A 14,959-nucleotide genomic window follows, 5' to 3' on the forward strand; every position below is an offset into this window, starting at 1 on the left:
GGCAACAGGAGAGGAAGGACGAGAGGCCAGAAATGTTTTTGTCTGAGTTTGAGAGTGCCTTTCTACTGATTTTGAATTTATTGTCTTGTTATTTGTGATGTTATCTTAGACCCACCACTATCTCACATTCCTCCCTACTTGCATTGAATTGGAAGTAGTTTTCACCTGCTGTTTGTGTTTAGTGCATTTCCAACTGAGTACTATATTCTGTCTGTAGTTTTCGGGGCATTGTTTAGAACAAACCCTATTTAAAAAAATTGAGGGGGGTATCATCCAGTTTGTTCATGCTTTTAAGTTTTTGGTGTCTTCCTCTGGCAGATTCTTTCTGTGATTGGCTGGATTATCTGCAGTGAAGGAAAAGTGTGCATTTCTACTGCACCTTTCAATGCCTGCAGGATCTCTCATTATATCTAAAGCAATACTTTGGTTACCCCATATATAGTTAGAAGTCAATGGGTTCACAGCAAGGTCCCTCAAACAGAAATGTGCGAATACCTAATTAAAATCTGTTAGTGATTTTGGTTGAGTGATAAGAAAAGAGCTCCTCTGTTTGTTTTTTGAAAAGGTACAATGGAATCTTTTGTGTCCATCCAAGAAGGCAATGTGACCCCTCTTTAATATCTCATCTGCAGGTACGACTCCGCCACTTGGGAAAACACATTCTTCTCACACTCGTGTGAGTCTAACTGCTGTCGAGTCACTGTGAAGTTCTACTCCTGTAATCGCCTGTGTTTGCATGATGTAATGATAATGTCAGTCAATTTCTCTTGACAAAAGAGACTAGCTATCAAAATGATGGGAGTTATCCTATGTCTCTGGTTGTTTTGCAGGGTCTGTTGGAGATGAACATGGTGTTGCCGACCCCAGATAGTGATGAGAAGAATGGATTGAACTTACTGCGCCGATTGTGGGTTTCCCAGTTTGATGTGGACGAGGAGACGAGATTGCAGGCTAAACAGTAAGGGATCAGTTTATTTGTGAAATACTGGGCGATTTAACAGTTTGAGGAAGTTAATGTGAACTTCATAGTCTAGTTTGTTAAATGATATATCTTTGCATGATTAGAGGAAATTGAAAGTTCCAGTTATTGTCAAACCCATTTAATATCTTTTTCCTCAGATAAATTGAGAATGCATAACAAGTGAAGTGTTGCTTTTAACAAAGTGGTTATTTTAATTTCAGTACTGTTGTCTGCCATGTGGTAAATAATTGAAAGAATATAATAACGTGTGCAGTGAGAATGCACCACTAAGCTATGCATGAAATGACTTGAATGAAATGCAGATTTGTACTTGGGTTAGTTTACTGAGAGCATAGCAATAGGCTACAGCAGGGTGGGTTGTAAAGATAGCAGCATTCCTGCTCCTTGTGATCACCATCTAGTCATATGAGAGTCAGAGGACAGTTGATGAGGTGAGGAGATTAGATTGGCTGTCCTGCTTCCTTCAATTACGTGTCCCGCCAATACTCAGCCACAACTCTCACCCGAAAATTGGACATTGGTGAGGTACTGGAAGGAACTGGTACCTATGGTATAATTCTTTGGCTTGTGTTGATACCTTTGAGAGAGCATTAAATTGTCAAAAAGAAATAATGGAGCTACAGCTTTCCTGTTTCCACATCTGACTTAGAACTCTATACACTGTCTGCCTTTCTGTTTGTCCATTAATCCATCTTTGTAATCTTTTTAGGTTGTGGAGTACAATGGGGTTGGAGCTCCAGCCAAACCTGTGTTCATTGCTGATTAAAGATGTGATATACCACGAGGATGCCATCCGCCAAGCAGGAGCAGCAGCCCTGTCTAACGCCGTGGCCCAGTATCAGACCCAGGCTGCCGAAGTGATGGCCAAGCTGATTGAAATTTATCAGGAGAAGCTTTACGTAAGTTCACTTTGGAAAAGTGCAGGGAAAAAGATGCCCAGGCTTTTGGGCAAATTTGAAGCCAAGACTGCTGGAGTTATATCAATACTAACTTACAGTAGGGAAAGGAATGAGTGGAACAGTTGATATGTTTGTAGCTAGCTCTGCAGAGCATGCTGAAGAGAACTTGGCAACAGTAGAAGCTTATATAGGTTTGATCAAAGCTAAAAGAGGATGCTAGTTCTTCGTGTAATGGGGAGCAGACAACATATTGAAGAGTTAAAGTTTGTAGCCAGTCAAGGAATAGCTCAAGTCAAAGAAGAAAGTGTATGTTCCATGTAATGGAGCACAAGGAACAAGTTTAAATGACCTATGTTAATTTCCAATATCCTTTCAAATTAATTTCTTTAAAATTAGAGAAGTGTTGATCAGGCACACATGATCGCAAGTGGAACAAAACAAGGAATTAAGATTTAAAGTTTCACAAAAGAAGATTAAGCCATGTCAATTCATTTGCACAAAGGTCTAAGGTTGTGGGAACTCTCCTCACTGTTAGGATTTGTCTGCAGTGCATGTTATTTTCTAGTTCAGTAAAATACAGGAGGAAACTGTTTGGGAACACTTGTTTCTATGTTTCTTGCACTCTTTGCACACTTATTATTTCCCTGTGTAGTACTTGGGTTTATTAGTAATTACCAGGAACTAATTGTTTTTGTTCTGTTCAGAGGCCACCGCCAGTCTTAGATGCCCTTGGTCGAGTAATATCGGAATCTCCACCTGATCAGTGGGAAGCCAGGTGCTGTATTGAGAATTTGATGGTAAAAGCTAGCTGAAATGAAATGCTATATTTTTCCTCCAAAGCCCCCCTCTATTCTCCCCTTCTTGAACTCCCTCTTGTCCCTGAGAGCTCAGTTTGAGCTGCGTTTAGAATCTTTGGAATGTAAGTGCCACTGAGAGGGCTAACTTTTTGTTGCCCCTAACACTGTGTGATCAGTAGCCTACTTAGGATTGGGAGATCTTTGATTTTTTGACGCAGCAGCCTTAGTGCAATGACAGCATGTGCCCAAGTAAAGATGCTGTGTGATTTGGAGGTCATCAGTTCCATTGCTACATGCTTCCTTCCAGTAACCCAATGATTATTCTTTAATGTGCAAGGTAATCATCATGGATAAGATATTTGACTGGAGAAACTATTGTTGCTGAGCTAAATTCTCAATAATTTATTGAATTAAATTGAGTCAGTTTGAATCGAATTGAATCAATTATTGTCATGTGATTTCAATATAAAAATAGTGAAACGTGTACTGTCGCTATGTGTAGATGCCATTCTCATTTAACTTAAAATAAAATGAAAAATGCAGATAACGTAGGGAGTCCAAGTTTTCCTTCTCTATTGCTACAGTCCCACTCCAGGCTTCATCAGGATCCCCGCTCTGATCAACACCAGCCCACACTGTGCCACCACCAGGAGCCCACTCCGATCAACACCAGCCCATACCGTGCCGACACTAGGATCCCCCCTCTGATCAACACCAGCCCATACCGTGCCGACACTAGGATCCCCGCTCCGATCAACACCAGCCCACATGCCTCTCGTCACCAGGATCCCCACTCTGATCAACACCAGCCCTCACCTTGCCGTCACCAGGATCCCCACACTGATCAACACCAGCCCACACACCTCTCGTCACCAGGATCCCCCCTCTGATCAACACCAGCCCATACCGTGCCGACACTAGGATCCCCACTCTGATCAACACCAGCCCTCACCTTGCCGTCACCAGGATCCCCGCTCCGATCAACACCAGCCCACATGCCTCTCGTCACCAGGATCCCCCCTCCGATCAACACCAGCCCACACCCTGCTGACACCAGGATCCCCCCTCCGATCAACACCAGCCCACGCTGTGCCACCACCAGAGTCCCTACTCCATGTAGATGCGAGAGTCCCCCTCCAGGCTTCACAGGCTGACCGACTCTGTAATCAACCTGTTCAGATATGTCAGAGCACACCTCTGGAGCGGGTGAGACTTGTCCCCTGCCTGGCCTGGGTATTACCACTGCAGTACAGGAGCCCTTTTACTTGCATTACAAACTTAGGAGCAGCTGTAGACTGTTCATGTTGAGGTCATATTTTCCCTTTTACAAGACCAATGATCATAACCAGTGCAAGTTCGGCCCGTTGGTCTCTGTGTCAGAATTCTGCACCAGTTGCATTTAACTCCTCTCCATTTGGGGAGTTATGCAAATTTACTTAAAGTGGTTTGACAGTACTTTAGTCAGTGGATTGCAAACGTGAGGGCAGTTTCATACTGTTTATATAATGAAAGTATATTTATATTGAAGGTGTGGGATTGCTCTGGCTTTGAACAATCTTTCCCAATATTTGGATGGATCGCAGATAAAGCTGCTGTTCCAATTCTTTGTACCTGAAGCATTAAATGACCGTCACCCAGAAGTCAGGAAGTGCATGTTGGATGCAGCTCTGTCTGCACTGAACACCCATGGAAAGGTAGGTCTGTCTGCTCTCCAAAATAGCTTTGTTTTTGTGGCTTTTGAGTCATGCTAGTTTAATTGTGTATAACCTGTGGTGAATAATTAATTTTTAACAAATTACTGTTTAGAGTCTTGTATTAAGAACTGGTACTTCTCAGCAATGTTGTAGGCAGCAATGGTGCCATAAGCCAGGAAATTAAGAGCACTTGGAGCAACTGTTTGATGTGGCTCAGTTGGGAGAATTCTCATTTCTGCGTCAGAAGGATGTAGATTCAGATCCCACTACAGGGACTTAAACCCGAGTCTAGGCTGACAGTCCAGTGTAATAGTGAAAGAGCACTCCATCTGTCCATCACCTTATTTAAGAAAAACAGAGGAGCTCTGATCAAAATTTATATCTCAGCCAGCATTGCATTTTCAAAAGATATGATTATCTAGCTGTCAGTAGAATTTGCTGTGGTCATTTTTCAATATTTAAACACGGAGCAAACCTTCTTGGATGTTAACAATTAGTTTATTGGTTCTGTTTACAATATAACAGAAATCTAGCAAATCACAAATCATTTCCAACACTTGTACTGTACCTTCCTCCCCTAGGATAACGTTAGTTCACTCCTCCCGGTATTTGAAGAATTCCTGCGGAATGCACCGAACGATGCTAGCTATGATGCTGTGAGACAGAGTGTTGTCATTCTCATGGGTTCACTGGCAAAGCATTTAGACAAGAGTGATCCCAAAGTGAAACCCATTGTGGCAAAGCTCATCACTGCTCTCTCCACACCTTCTCAACAGGTAATGTGCTCAACTATCAAAATGCTTTCAAAAATACTCAGACAGTGGGATAGTCCTGGGCTCAGCGGTAGCATTCTTGCCAGAGTCCTGGGTTCAACTCCTAATTGAGAGGCAGCAGTACATAATCTAGCCTAATGCACCACTGTAATACTGAGAGAATGCCCTACTGTCACATGCCATCTTTTGAATAAAGCATGAAAACAATGCCTAGTTTGTCTTTGGGTGAGTGTAAAAGATCTCCTGACACTCTTCAAAGAAAAGATGGACGTTCTTACTGGTATCTTGATCGATATTTATTGTCAGATGTTGCATCATTTGTGGAATCTTGCTATGGTGCAAATTGCCCCTGTGTTTCCTACGTCAGTGACCATATTTCAGAAGTACTTAAACAAAACAGAGAATGCTAGAGAAACTCAGCAGGTCTGACAGTATCTGCAGAGACAGAAAGAGTTAACATTTCAAGTCTGTCATAACTCCTCTTCAGAAGTTCACAAATACTGCCAGATCTTCTAAGTTTTTTCCGCATTCTCCTGTTTTTGTTTCAGATTTCCAGCATGTTCAGTATTTTAGTTTCATTTCAAAAGTACTGGAGTGGTTATAAAGTGCTTTGGGACCCACCAAAGTCATGAAAGATACTTTTTGGAGCAACCCATTTTATATAACTGAGCTTTTCTTTTAAAAATGAAGTTATTGGTGGAAAGTATGAGATGTATTGGTGGCAGAACCTTTTGGAACGGACAAAGGGAGGACTGCAGATGCTGGAGGTCAGAGCCAAAAAGTGGGGTGCTCGAAAAGCACAGCCAGTCGGGCAGCATCCGAGGAGCAGGCGAGTCGATAAGCTCTTCAACCTACTGCTCCTCAGATGCTGCCTGACCGGCTGGGCTTTTCCAACATCGCACTTTTTTTTGAACCTCTTGGAATGTTTAATGTAGTTTTCCGGACTGAAGTGAATGTTCTTGGTGCAACAGGTTCAGGAGTCAGTTGCCAGCTGTTTACCACCACTGGTTCCTGCCATCAAAGATGATGCCTCTGGAATGGTTCAGAAGCTGCTGCAGCTGCTGTTAGAGTCAGATAAATATGCTGAGCGGAAGGGGGCAGCATATGGGCTGGCTGGGCTGGTGAAAGGATTGGGCATTCTCTCCCTGAAGCAACAGGAAATAATGGTAACGTTAACTGATGCCATTCAGGACAAGAAGAACTTCCGGAGGCGGGAAGGTGAGATGAGCATCTGTCTATTTCTAAAGTTAAAAACTGTATTGAATAATAACAAGGTGATAGAAACAATACCCACAACATCAAAGGTCTTTGCAAGCTCGTTAGCTCCAAGTATGTTGTCACTTGCTCATCTTCACATCCATGTAACAGCAGCACTGCTCTATACAGAGGTCAGTCATCTCTTCATTCCTGTTGTGTACGAGACGTTATTGAGAAAGGTTTGGCCCAATGACTGCAATCTCACTGGAAGCTGACTGGGGAAATCATTTTTATTTTCATGTGTTTATCATGTAATCCAACATTTTGTCCTTTTGGTGCAGCAGTGTGTAACTTTACTTTGCTTAGTCCATCTCTTGTGTTCTCCACAGCATCATTCCCCAGTTTTAGAACACATTCAGTGTCAATAGCATTTATGTTTGTTGATGAAGTTCCATCGATCAGTAACTATATTTTTGAATGGAAAGGGAGAGATGTTTGAGTGGAGAACTGCTTTTTAAAAAAAAAAATTTCAGTTACCAAGGAGCTTTAGAACAGGTAACAAAAACCGAGTCACGCTGGCTGGTAACAAGGATCCTATGTTTCCAACAAACAGTAGAAGCCTGAAAAGCGGGTTAGATTTTCTTTATATAGTGTTGTTAGAATATGGGACTGCATTGCTGTAAATTCCTGCTGAAACTGGTTTGATCATTGTTAAAGAGGGTTTTAGAGAAATATGCTTCATAAATGGCACAACAATGGCTGGCTGAAGTGAGGAATTAACAGTGGCCGACACAATGGTCAGTATGGCCACTTCCTGTGCTTAAATGTCAGTGGATATTTGCACTCCGTCTCAAAGAAGATTTTATAAAATTTAACTTATTTTTCTAATCAATCTGTTCAAAAATGTGGTTATACACTCTTCTTGTGGGAATTGAATCCGGGCCTCCCAGTCGAGGGGTAGGGATACTACTACATGCACCAGGAAGGCCCCAAAACACCGGGATTTGAACACTTCTTTGGATTATTAAACTAGTGACAATATTTCTAGGCCATTGCTTCCCATAAAAAAAATCTCTGAATCAGTTGATTAGAAAGTATTATGACAAACATCTGGAACTGATAGGATTTGTCCAGAGGTAGGGACGTTACCACTGTGCGATAAGATCCCTCTTAAATAAAGTAGATTTATGTTGTATTTGGTCTTAACTTAGCAGTATCACTGCAGTAACTTCAGTTCTTCAGATTCAGTATAGGGTTAATTGTACAGGTTGTTACGCGATAACCTAAGTTTTGTCAATGCAAATTCACAGTAACGAGATTGATGAATTGGGAACGTTTCTAAAATGCAAACTTTTAAAATGTTGGTTGGTTGTAATGCAATTACATCACCAACACTTTGTGCTCTTTCTACTGTGCGATTTTTTTTTTTCTCTATAACACGGGCTTGCCTAAGACGCAACCATCGCATTGTAGAAGAACTGTTTGTAAATGCCTTTGGCAACATCCCTGAAAACCAGCTTTAATTTATAGATAATGCTAAATACAGTCAAGTGCAAGCTAAACTGTATTTCACCCAATCCGTTGTCGTCTTTTTGTCCCTATTTTTCACTTTCTTATTTTGGTATTTTTCCGGCAGAAGCATTTACTCTGTTTCAAATTCCTTGGTAGGTGCTCTCTTTGCCTTTGAAATGTTGTGCAATATGCTGGGAAAACTCTTCGAACCGTACGTAGTACACATACTCCCTCACTTGCTCTTATGTTTTGGGGATGGAAACCAGTATGTCCGAGAGGTCAGTGCATATTGTATTCATGTCTACGCTATATGAAAGTGACTTTCTGTAAATTGTCAATTTTTATGCATAGCTCGTGTGATTAAATATCCAAAATACAGACCTAATTTGAGGCACTTTTATGAACTATGTAAAGGTTACAGATGAAACAACATCAGTTTTCTCTATAGAGAAGTGGTATAACTTGGTTCTACTGTTGCTTTACTCCGCAGCTTTCAAAGTTACTAATATCCATGTCTGCAACTTGTTTTCTCTACAGGCATCTGATGACACTGCAAAGGCAGTCATGCGTAATCTGAGTGCCCATGGTGTGAAGCTAGTATTGCCTTCACTGCTGGTTGCTCTAGAAGAGGAGTCTTGGAGAACTAAAGCAGGTATTTGGCCAAACACTAAGGAGCTGCTTTAATTCTATTGGCTTGCCATGAACTGGACCGATGATCTGCTAAAGTTGTCCAGGTTATGCATCAATCTTGGAGTCACTTGATGTCATTTGCCCCCTACTTGCAATTTTAACCTGACTGTCTGGCTGGATTTCGAGCTAGAAGAAGTCCAAATGGTTAGGTTATCTTTTTACTTTTCCTGTGGAAGCAGGAGCATTAGGAATGTTCTTCTGGACTCTCTAAGGAACTCTTGGGTCTCCCTACGCTCCTATCCATTCCTGATCATGAAGTGGCTCCAACAGCCGACAGAGGACAGCCAGCGTGATGTGCAGTTCATTGATCCATAGCATCTGCACTGCATGGAAAGCAGGCTATTAGGCACATTGTATCCACACCAACCCTCCGAAGAGCTTCCCAACCAGACTGACCCCACCCCCACTCTCTTCCTGTAACCCTCAGTTTTCCATGGCTAATCCACCAACCCTGCACATCCTTGGACACTGGGCATCAGCATGGCCAGTCCACCTAACCTGCACATCTCAGACTGTTGGAGGAACCCGGAGCACTTGGTGAAAACCCACACAAACGCTGGGAGAATATGCAAATTCCACGCAGACAGTTGCCCGAGTGTGGAGTTGAACCCAGGTCCCTGGCACTGTGAGGCAGCAGTGATAGCTACTGAGCCACCATGCCACCCATTTCTCTGTTATTTCCTACTGTCTTGTAACTCTAAACTGATTAGAAATTAAAATTGACTAATTTCTGGATGCGTTTCTAATCACAATCTCCCAAAACCCACCTAAGTTATTGGAGTCTAAGATGATATTCCTATCTTAATTTCCTAGTGCACCAAATGCAAATCTGTATTGAAGGTATCTGTATCTGAGATGAATAACATACTTGTTCTGTTTGAGCTTGTATGACTTTGGTAGCTGGACAAATCTTTGCCAAGATGCACCCTTGAACTGTCTGTTTCTGTACCTTTAGGTTCTGTGGAATTACTGGGTGCTATGGCATACTGTGCTCCCAAGCAGCTGTCATCCTGCCTGCCAAGCATCGTGCCTAAACTGACTGAAGTGCTGACTGACTCTCATGTGAAGGTGCAGAAAGCAGGACAACAAGCCCTGCGGCAGATTGGTTCAGTCATCAGAAACCCTGAGATCCTAGGTGAGTATGCTGTGCAAGGCATTGAATGTAGAAAATTGATGACCCATGTCAATCATCATCTACTAGGCGTCAGGTTATAGACTGCAAACTTTGTTCTAACCGACAGTCTCAATAAACCAGCAAAAACTATATACCTCAAATACTGGGTGTCTACCTCAAATACTGTAGGTTTATTGTCATATTGCTATCTCCACAATATCCACATAGTCAGTTGAGGGTGCAAATGAGAAGGCTCTCTGCCCATAAGTTTTTTTAAGGCAAAGTTTACGTGATTTATACTGGAAATAAAGTATAACAGTGATGTAAATACCCCTTGCATTACATCTCAATTACTTAGTGTGTGTTTTTAACATTTGATTCTGTGGATCTTTTGATCAGCCAGTACACTCCTGGTCCCATAGGTGCTGGTTAATAAAAGTTTACTGTATTTCTTAAACTATATACCCTATTCCCTCCGGAAAATTTTCTCATGCATAATGCAAAACAAATTTGTTTAAAAAATACAGAACTACATCCTACCTAGAATAATCTGGTGCATTATGCATTGTTGGTGTTATCTTGGGAAAGTCGTGTCATCCCTTTGCACTGCTTAACTGGGCTAATTTGGAATACATCTTATTTTGTGATTAATTTCCCCCTTCCACTTTTGGCAATGTTCTTAACACATTTGGGCAATCTTTCTTTTTACACAAAGTGTCGAATAGAAATGGAATCATAGAAAAGGTTGATAAAGATGAGCTATGTGCACTGGTTAGGGATTCTAGAATTAGGGGGCATAGTCTGAGAATAAGAGCCAGACCATTTCAGACAGATGTTAGGAAGCACAAAGGGTGGCAGTTGGTTGGAACTCTCTTCCACTAGTGACAGTAGATGCTGGATCAGTTAGTAATTTTAAATCGGAAACAGATAAATTGTGTCTAAGCAAAGATATTACGAGATATAGGCCAAAGGGCAGGTATATGGAGTTAGGCCACAAATCACTGAATGGCAGAACAGGCTTGAGGCGCTGAATGGCCTACTCCTATTCCTATGCATTCACAGGGTAGAAGGAGGCCATTCTCCCCATCCAGTCTGACCAGCCAACAGCGTTATCTTTTCCCACCTTACAGCTGTTGGTCTGTAGGCTTGTTTGCAGTTCCAGGCACCTTTTAAATATGATGAGAGTTTCTGTCTCTCCCACCCTTCCAGGGAGTGGGTTCCAGACCCCTACCACAGTGTGGTTTTTAAAAAAAACTCTATTTCTTCTATCTGTTACTCAACATTTATGTTCAAAGTTTGGGAGAAGATTTGTAGCTCGGGTGCTCGTTGTTGTGGTTCTCTTCGGCGAGCTGGGAATTTGTGTTGCAAACTTTTCGTCCCCTGTCTAGGTGACATCCTCAGTGCTTGGGAGCCTCCTGTGAAACGTTTGCAACACAAATTCCCAACTCGGCGAACAGATCAACATTTATGTATTTGGGTGGAGGGTGAAATCAGAAAGAAATTTAGAAAAACAAAGTTTGGCAAGCAAAGTCAAAGAGAATCAAAAGAAGTTTTATTAGCATATCAGGATAAGAGTAAGGAAAGAATAATGCTCATAAAATACCAAAAAGGGTAAGCTACATCTGGAGGCAGATGTCGTTTTTTGTTGATGCTTCTCTGTCTCCGCAAAAGAGAGCTAATACAAACGTTTTAGTTATGATGGAAAACTAAATTATTGGATATGCTAATTGTAGGGGATGAGTGAGTGTCAGGGGATTAAGCATCCTTGAAAGTGTATTAACCAGCAAGGCCAGGTGCAGTGTATCTCAGATTGTGGAGAAAGCACAGGAAGGAAGCAGTGCAAAGTCTGGTCGTTATTTTTCAATTCTGACAGAGTACAGATGCAGTGCTGAGTAATTGGAGGGCTGCTAGTGTTGTATCCATGTTTAAAAAAGGAGTGAGTAACCTATTAATAACAACAGGCCAACCAGTTTAACCTCAGAACAAATTATTGGAACCAATTTTGTAAACAACTTAAATTGTCGCTTACAGAACATGGAGAGTAGTCAGCAGGACCTATTAAGGAAAGATCATGCTTGAACTAAGTGACTGATTAGATTGAATATTGGAGGAAGTAACAGGGAGAATTGGTCAGGGTAGTGCAGTTGGCATGGTCCACACAGATTTTAGCAAGGCCCATGGGAACATAGCAAGCTAGATCCAAGATTGCCCAATGACAGGAAACAAGAGGCAATTGTTGATAGCTTTTGCAATTGGCAAATTTGCCAGAGGGTTCAGTGCCACGTTCCCTGCTTTGTGAAATGTATATTAACAATTTGGATGTAAAAGTGGAGAGTGGTAATGAAAAGAATTTGCAGACGACACAAAAGTTGGCCGTGTGGTTGATAGTGAAGAGGATAGGTGTAGACTGCAGGAAGGAATCACAGATCTGGTCAGGTAAGCATAGAAGTGGTAAATGAAATTCTACCTAGAGAAGTGAGGTGATGCTTTTGGGGAGGTCAAACAAGGCAAAGAAATAGACAATGAATAGGAGAATGTTGGGAGGGGTAGAGGAAATTAGGATCCTTGGAGTGAATGTTCACCGACCCCTGAAGGCAGCAGGGCTGGTCAATAAGGTAATTGAGAAAGCATTTGAAATCCTTTCTTTTATGAGTAAAGAATATAAAAGTAAAGAGCGTTTGTTGCTACTGTACAAATCAGTAGATAGGCCACATTTTGAGGACTCTGCAATTCTGGTCATCTCACTGCAGAAAGGATGTAATTGCACTGGAAAGGGGATTTAAGAAGTTGTTTGACAGGCCTGGAAAAATGCAGCTGAGAGGAAAATTTCGATAAATTGTGGTATTCTCCTTGTAACAAAGAAGGTTGAATGGTGGTCTGATTGAGATGTGAAGGTGTTCGGTTTAGGGGCCTGGATGGGTAGGGCATATTTATCTACACAGAAAGATGAGACTAGGTGCCAGATTTAAAATAGTTGATTGAAATATGAGAGAGAGATGATGCAAAATGGTTTCACTCAGAAAGTGACTGACAGGGTAGTTGAGGCAGAAACCCTGGACCTATTTAAAGGGTGTCTGGATATGCACCTCAAGTGCTGTACCATGCAAAGCTATGGACCAAATGCTGGAAAGTGGAATTAGACCAGGGAGGTGTTTATCACTTGGCATAGAGCATGATAGGTTGAAAAGTGTGGCTCTGGAAAAGCACAGCAGGTCAGGCAGCATCCAAGAAGCAGGAGAATTGATGTTTCAGGCATAAGCCCTTCATCAAGAATGTGGAATGGGAAGGGGGCTGAGAGATATATAGGTGTTGGGGGTGGAGCTGGGGAGAAGGTAGGTGGGAAGGCGATAGGTGGATGCAGATTGGAGGTAATTGTGATAGGTCGGTGGGGAGGGTGGAGCGGATAGGTGGGAAGGAAGATGAACATATAGGACAGGTCAACAGGGCGGTGCCAAATTGGAGGGCTGGATCTAGGATGAGGTGGGGGCTGGTGAGATTTGGAAACTGGTGAAGGGTCCCAAAGTGGAAGGTGAGGTGCTCTTCCTCCACTGGTATGTGGCTTTGATTTGGTGTGTAGGAGGCCCAGGATTTCTATGCCCTTGTGGGAGTGAGAGTTCAGGCAGTTGAAGTGGTTGGCTACAGGGAGGTGGGGTTGTTCTGTGCATGCAGACCAGAGATATTCCCTGAACTGCTCTGCAAGTTGATGCACGGTCTCGCCAATGTAGAGGCGACAACGTCAAGAGCAATGGGCACAGTAGATGAGGTGGATGGATGTGCAACAAAATCTCTGCTGGATTTGAAATGATCCTTTCAGGCCTTGGACGGAGGTTAGGGGGCAGATGAAGGCACAGGTTTTACAACTCATGCAGCTGCAGGGGAAGGTGGAGGGTGGTTTGGTGGGGGGTTTGGACCTAACAACAGGGGAGCTGCGGAGGCAATGGTCTCTGCAGACCGCCAATAGGCTAGGGAGGGAAATGTATCTTTGGTGCTGGGGGTCTGACTCTAGGTAGCGAAAACGGCAGAGGATAATGCGATAATCTGGAGACTCGTGGGGTGGAAAGTGAGGACTGATAGAAGCAGGGGGCTTCCATCCTTGTTGCAGTTGGAGGGGTGAGGTTAGAGAGCGGAGGTGCGGGAAGTGGAAGAGATGCATTGATCACAGAGGGCATTGTTGATCGCATGGGAGGGGAAGTTGTGGTCCTTGAAATAGGAGGACAGCTGGGGTAGAATTGTTCCTCCTGCAAGCAGGTACAGCAGAGGTGGAGGAATTGGGAGTAAGGGATTGCATTTTTACAGGATGAGGGGTGGGGGAAGGTGTAGTCAAGGTAGCTGTGGGAGTCAGTGGATTTGAAAACAAAGAACTGTGGATGCTGTAAAGGGCTGTGTCTCAGCGTTGAGTGTTAAATCCGTTGGATAAACAGAAACTGCACTTAGTTTCCACAAGCAAGATTATATCTATTAAACATGAACAAAAACAAAGTACTGTCAATGCTGGAGATCTAAACTGAAATGCTTAGCCAGCCTAGCAGCATTCGGGAAGAGAGAAATTAAGTTACTATTTCACAATTGTGACCTTTCATCCTGCCTTTTGGTAGGTTACTGACCTGAAAGATCAAACTCTTTCTCTGGTGGATGCTGGCAGACCTACTGAGTATACCAGCACTTTTTTGTTTAACAATAAGATGATTTTCTGTTTTTGTCTGATAGTTGAGTAGTGCCTGTCCCAAAATACAGTCCTTTGTCTGATGTTTTCAATACTAGTGACTATGAACTATATAAAGAGCAATTTAGTTTGCTTAACTTTCTCATTCTAATGAAAGCAATGCACAGAACTGAAGTAATATTTTAAATTGTTTATCCAGCAATCACGCCTGTTCTATTGGATGCTCTGACGGACCCATCCAGGCGGACACAGCTGTGCCTTCAGACTCTGCTTGATACCAAATTTGTCCACTTTATTGATGCACCGTCTTTGGCTCTGATAATGCCCATTGTACAAAGAGCATTCCAGGATCGATCTACCGATACCCGTAAGATGGCAGCTCAAATTATTGGGAATATGTATTCCCTTACTGACCAGAAGGTAAAGCTTGTGATGTTGCAGATGATGAACATGTCCTTCCTCATTCTCCTGTATTATTGAAAATTATTTAATTTCAATTAATTACAGCACAATAGACATGTGTAATCCAGTGGCTCGGTCAGATATATACTTGGAGCTGCAAGATAGATTTTAACCTGTTAATCCAAAACAAATCACAACCATTACATGCCATGATGGGAGAGACACTGTTAAGTGCC

The 14,959-nt window shown here is 42.5% G+C and overlaps 1 protein-coding gene across 2 annotated transcripts in view; it reads left to right on the forward strand.

Annotated features, from left to right (window-relative positions):
* Positions 1-14,959, forward strand: part of gcn1 (GCN1 activator of EIF2AK4) — a 127,134-nt gene that overhangs the window by 70,431 nt on the left and 41,744 nt on the right. For both annotated transcript variants that reach the window (XM_072587104.1, XM_072587105.1), the window contains 10 exons: positions 831-958; positions 1,692-1,881; positions 2,586-2,656; positions 4,207-4,372; positions 4,954-5,148; positions 6,117-6,363; positions 8,011-8,132; positions 8,392-8,506; positions 9,500-9,679; positions 14,521-14,741. In XM_072587104.1, coding sequence (XP_072443205.1) covers positions 831-958; positions 1,692-1,881; positions 2,586-2,656; positions 4,207-4,372; positions 4,954-5,148; positions 6,117-6,363; positions 8,011-8,132; positions 8,392-8,506; positions 9,500-9,679; positions 14,521-14,741 — 1,635 coding nt within the window. The remainder of the gene's footprint in view (positions 1-830; positions 959-1,691; positions 1,882-2,585; positions 2,657-4,206; positions 4,373-4,953; positions 5,149-6,116; positions 6,364-8,010; positions 8,133-8,391; positions 8,507-9,499; positions 9,680-14,520; positions 14,742-14,959) is intronic.

Source organism: Chiloscyllium punctatum, chromosome 17 (assembly GCF_047496795.1).
Source record: "Chiloscyllium punctatum isolate Juve2018m chromosome 17, sChiPun1.3, whole genome shotgun sequence".
Classification (NCBI taxonomy): Eukaryota; Metazoa; Chordata; class Chondrichthyes; order Orectolobiformes; family Hemiscylliidae; genus Chiloscyllium; species Chiloscyllium punctatum.